Raw genomic sequence first — 5,540 nt, 5'->3', positions numbered from 1 at the left:
AAAGGGAACAACCAGGGTTATGATGAACATGGAGAGGAGAACATGGTATGGAGTGTGTGGTTTTAAGGGGTATTTAGACCTTTCCTTGATACACAAGAGGTGAGGAGACACAGTTCAGAACCTGGCTGGGCAGGAGAACACCGCTGATGTGGAATGAGTAATTGCTCATTAATGAATATAGTTTTCAGGCTGAGAAAGCTGGGGCTGTTCAGCCTGGAGAACGTGGCAGCACCTTCCAGTACCTGAAGGGGCCTGCAGGGAAGCCGGCGCGGGACTCCTGGGGAATTGTACAAGGAGTGATGGGTACGAAGTGAAGGAGGGGCAGACATTCTTTCCCGTGAGGGTGGCGGCACAGCGGCGCTGGCTGCCCTTCCCTTTGCCCTTACCCGCCATGGCGGCCGCGGCGTTGGACGCTCCGCCCTTGGGCGGGCCGCGCATGCGCACAACTCTGGGTGTTTGGGTCGCCGTTGGCCTGTGGCGGCTCGCGCGGGCCCCGTGGGCGGCGGCGGCGGCGCGGCGGAGCGGGGCCGGGCGGCCCGGAGGGGACGGGCGGCTGGTATGAGTGGGCGGGGGCGAGCTCCGAGCCCGTGCACTGGCCGAGGGCGGGCCTGGCGGCCGGCTGGCAGGCGGGCCACCGGTGCTGCCACTGGTTGGTGCCGCCAATCCGCCGGGGGGCCGCCCTGGCTGACGCACCGCCGTCACCCTCCGCCGCTGGCCGCGCACGCAGGGGCGGCTGCTCGCCAAGGTCCGGGGCGCTGAGGCGGGGGAAGCGAGGGGGCGTGGGATAAGCGTCTTTTAAACAATTCTTAATAACAATTCATTTACTGCAGCGGGTCTTGTGATTTTGGGGAGTTTTGCTTTTTGGGGGCTCAGAGGGGCAGAGGAAGCTATGAGGGGTGGGCTGAGGGGTCTCTGAGGGTCGGGAGGGGCTGTGAGGGAGAGGGTGAGGGGGGCGAGGAATAAACGTAACAATTCTTCCGCCGGTTTTCGGAGGGTTTTAAGTACTTTTGTTGATTACCATTGAGGTGGCATTGAAGTTGGTGGGTCTTTGTAAGTAAAGTAGCTGGTCACAAGTCCTGAATGAAGGCAAAAAGATGCTTGTTAAGAATTGCTCTGATTTCAGTTGGGATAGAAACAATTTTCTTCTTAAAAACGTATAAAATCTAATAAAATTCTGTCTTCGCTTCATGTAGCAGTATCTTGGATTGTTACTGTAAATACTTGTCACTGTTACACTTGCCACTCTTATCTTCACATGGTTATATTGTTTAAAGATAAAAGGTGTTCACTTGCCTTGTCTCCGAGACATTCACAAGATGCCCTGTCGTTCACAGGCATGTTTAATACCTGTACAGGTATTAAATTACACAGTGGTAATTCACATGTTTAACATCTGTACAGTTGTTAAGTTATAGTATAGAGTGACAATGAATACGGTTAATGTCTGTACAGGTTTTTAATTACATAGGGATAATTAATAACAGAGGAGGGAAGAGGAAGTGGCTGTTGCCTGCAACTTTGCCCAAACATTTCTCGTTTTCTTTAGCTAGCTGGAAAACTTGCAGCCTGAGATTAAAGGACTCGCCGAGCGCCTTCGCTATGAGGTTTCAGTGCGAGGAAAGCAGCGGGGCTGGTCTGAAAAGGTGGCCAGGTACGAGGGGGATTGTACCCAGCTCACAAACCCATTCCAGAGCGAGGGGTGGCAGGAGGGAACAGCCCACAAAGATTCTGCCACTGTGCCCAAAGCTTAGATTTCCTTTCCCCTCCTATGATTCATTTGCTCTTTTCCCTTTCAGCCTTTATCTGTTTTAAAGCTCTGAGCTGTTGTTTTTCTCTCTCGAAGGTTCCACTTCAAGAAGAACCTGCGGAGGATTGTTACAGAGCTGTACGTTCGGGACAACTGCCACCCCTTCAAAGCCACCTTGCTGGTGTGGGTGCAGATCCCCATGTGGGTCTGCGTGTCCCTGGCCCTGCGCAACTGCAGCGTCGGTGCCGCGGGCTCAGAAGGTGATTAACGTGCACAGGTGGCTTCTTTCATTGTCATGTTTTACTCATTTACTGTTTTCACAGACCCTCTGTTGGTTACAGAACACGACCTCTTGAACTGGGTGTATCAGCTGATATAAAAAGTCAGCTACTGAGTTTTTAAACTTAATATAGTTTGAACTTAGTTTTAAACTTAATATAGCCTGATAATCCAATTTAGCAAGTAATATTACCCATGCCACGGCACACTCACTATTAATCTGTATTATTTTTCTTCCTTGTGAAATACTATAGACAAGGTGAATGTGTGATGGCTTTTAAATAAAAAAAAAATATATATTTTCTTTAGAGATGAGTTTATAATTTGTTCTTCTAAACAAAAATGTAGCTAGTTATGCAGTTAGTAATAAAAATATAATTGTTATATTTATATATATAAGTATATGTATATTATATATAATTATTTCAAAAACATGAAATAGACACTGTAGGTTACTGCATTCTTATTTTCCTCATTGACTTGTAAAGTGGTGGTTGAGATCAAAGTAGTTTTTACTGCGGGTTTACCTCTCAGTGGCTGTTGAGAGCTAAGCTGGCTCTCAGCTTTTATCTCCTACCTGTTTTTACTTATATTGATAGCAGACTGTTAAAATCTGTTGAACCACAGATTTCTGCTTTAACAACATTTATCCCGTAGCTAAAATGTACCTAGAAAGTTGTGTGGTTGGATTGTAATGCGTGGGACGGTTCTGGCTCGCTTGAGGCAGCAAATCCTACTCAATTCTGTACTTGCCTTAAATTGTTCTTGTAGTTCAAGAGCAGTTTTCATCAGGAGGAGCACTGTGGTTTACAGACCTCACGGCACCTGATTCCACGTGGATTTTGCCCGTTTCCCTGGGGCTGGTGAATCTGCTGATAGTGGAGGTACGTTAGTGGAATAAACACAGTGATTGCAAAGGGATAATTCTTTTCACGGAATTTTTAGACAATATTACCCAGTTCTAAAACATAAGATTATCACTGCTTTAAATGCACTGGGCAGAACTGAAAAATAACCTCTTTGTTCTGTGCATTTGAATGTGTCGGCGTCTTGTTCAGAGATGACAAACTGTGATGTGACACGTCTCAGATTTACTTGAGCCATGGTAAAATTTAGTTTTGACTGAAATTTCTCTTAGAATGATGTTCTAATGAGCTTTCTGGGTGTTAACCCTCAGCTTGGTCGTTTCAAAAAGAACCCGTTTATAACTGTGAGTGTCTCCTCTTTCAGATCTTTTCTTCGCAAAAAAAAATGCAAGTGTCCAGGTTCCAGAAGCTTGTGACGAATTTGTTCCGCGTGGTGTCCGTGGCGATGATCCCTGTGGCTGCCACAGTCCCCTCTGTAAGTACTGATGTGACTTTCATGACTCTTCACCCATGACTGGTGTGTTGTGGTGCCTAAAGGGCAGCCCGAGTGCCTCACGGGTTTCTATTTCTGCTGCTGTTTGCCTAAAAACACATCAGATGTTTTGTCTACAAGCGTGTTTAAATTCATCATGCCTCTGGAATATTTTTGTCCAAGAGGGAAGAATTTGCAAAGTTGGAAGGATGTTCAGAGCAAGTTAATGTCCTTTGTGTGGTCTCAAAACCGAGAGGAAAACTCTATGTATAAAGTCATATAGGCAAGAGTTTGTTAAGTGAAAGAGGAAACCAGGCTAGTTTTAAATGGAGACATGTTTCAGAGTTTTCTTCAAACACTTCTCATTTTTACCAGGTGTTCTACTGCAGAATATTCTTAGCAAAAACAAAGTGTCTGGTTGTTTTCTCATCAGTTTATAGTCTGGAATACAGAAGTTGAAACAAGTTTAACATGCCTTAATTTATGAACTGCAAGCCTCAGTGTAGATGACACTTTTGCCCAGAAGAGTTCAGAGGCACAGACAGTTACATTTGACACAGAAGCCATTGTTGTTGTTGAGAGGAGGAGTGGTTTAGGTGAGTTATTCCTGTCAGTAACTGGGGGTAGCCCATGGCTGTGCTTGGGGAAGAGCTGCCTAAAGCTGGTGTTCTCCTCAGTCCAGGGCGCTGAGCGAGCTCTGTTTGTCTCCTTGCAGTCCATGGCGCTGTACTGGCTGTCCTCGAGCCTCGTGGGGCTCTCCCACAACCTCCTGCTGCGCTCGCCCGCCTTCCGACGGCTCTGCTGCATTCCAAGGACCAAATCCGACTCGGATACTCCTTACAGGGACATTGTGGCTGCCTTGGCTGCCAAGTACAGCTTTAAGAAATGACATCCCTGAGCTGCAGGAAGAGCTGTCTCAGGAGTGAAGCAGTGCTGTTTTACTGAGATGTACTTATTTGCTGTGTATTTATTTTCCAAATAAAGCACTGAAGGCCATAGGGAGGGTACTGGTCTGCACAGATGTGTCCTCATTGGGAAGCTTTGTTTCAAGGGTGGTTGTTTTGCAACTACAGCAGTCCAATACTCCAGGTTTGTCTCCTGAATTACTGTAAGGAGCTGTGCAGGTGAGTGTTAAATAAAACGTGACTCATATAAGCCTGCCTCTTTTTTACTGTAAGTCCTAAAGGTAAAGAGGTTGTTTGGGGTTTTTTTGTTAAAGTGCTCATTAAATACTTGTTTAAGTTTTTTAATATTCCAAGTTAATATTTTGATGTAAACTAACAAAAAATTGGGATTGGAATTTTTAATGCAGATTTGGAAGCATTTATTTGAATTGTGGTGATAGCTTAGTGAAACTCAACAGGTAGGGCTGAGATAGAGTTTCTGACGAAAAGCAGCAGTTTTGGAGAAAAAGTGCAGATATCATGGTACTAATAATGCTGCCCTTTACCTGTGGGCATGTTTTCACTGTCTGGTTATGAATCTCAGAACATCAGTGTTAGAGTTACATCTGGATGCTGGCAGGATATTCTTGTACCAAAAAGAAAAACATATGTGAAACTGCGAGTCAAAGCAAGCAGAAAAATGCGTCTCATCTAATGGTGTCTTAAAAATTCAAAACCCACAGGCAAGGAGGTCAGAATTGATGTGATAAAGCCCTTTCCAGGTCTGCATCATAGGTAGGAAATGCTTTCTAGATTTTTAAAGGGTGTTACGGGTTTCTCTGAATGTCATATTGTCATTTTGCTTCCGCTGAAGGTGTTGGAAAAAGTCGGTGCAAAGGTGGAGTGAATTTTTATCTGGGAGAGTGTCAGTAGAGGGAGCTGGTGCTCCGTACAGCTCTGAGGGAATGTTCAGTGCAGGAACTTGGCTGTGTTAGATTTGCAGTTCTCCATTTATTTATGTTCGTTTTGCACCCTTTTTATCTTACAAAACCAAACCTGAGATCTGCCAGTGCCAGTTAAAAGGGAATAAGGTTCCTCTAGCAAGTGTATTTTGGAGGTGGATTTCTTACAGCATTATTTGAGGTGAACCCTGACTCTAGAAGAGGGTTGTTGGAATACTGCAGGTACTTAGGAGGGAAATGAGTGAAGTACAAGTTCCCTGAATGGGTTCTGTTGTGACAGAACTCCAAATTGCTGAAATATCCTGGCTGGGATCCCTTTCTGTTTATATA

The 5,540-nt window shown here is 45.3% G+C and overlaps 1 protein-coding gene across 1 annotated transcript; it reads left to right on the top strand.

Moving 5' to 3' along the window:
• The first annotated feature begins 391 nt into the window (after positions 1–391).
• On the top strand, positions 392–4,381 carry LOC103762617 (cytochrome c oxidase assembly protein COX18, mitochondrial). The gene is given in 8 exon segments (XM_029964529.1): positions 392–556; positions 627–686; positions 689–745; positions 1,551–1,651; positions 1,844–2,007; positions 2,798–2,910; positions 3,257–3,367; positions 4,080–4,381. Coding segments are annotated over 8 exon segments (945 nt in total). The 3' UTR covers positions 4,254–4,381.
• The last annotated feature ends 1,159 nt before the right edge of the window (positions 4,382–5,540 follow it).

This window comes from Manacus vitellinus, unplaced genomic scaffold, assembly GCF_001715985.3.
Source record: "Manacus vitellinus isolate BGI_N305 unplaced genomic scaffold, ASM171598v3 scaffold_73_pilon, whole genome shotgun sequence".
Classification (NCBI taxonomy): domain Eukaryota; kingdom Metazoa; phylum Chordata; class Aves; order Passeriformes; family Pipridae; genus Manacus; species Manacus vitellinus.
This window is presented reverse-complemented; position numbering and strand designations above follow the sequence as displayed.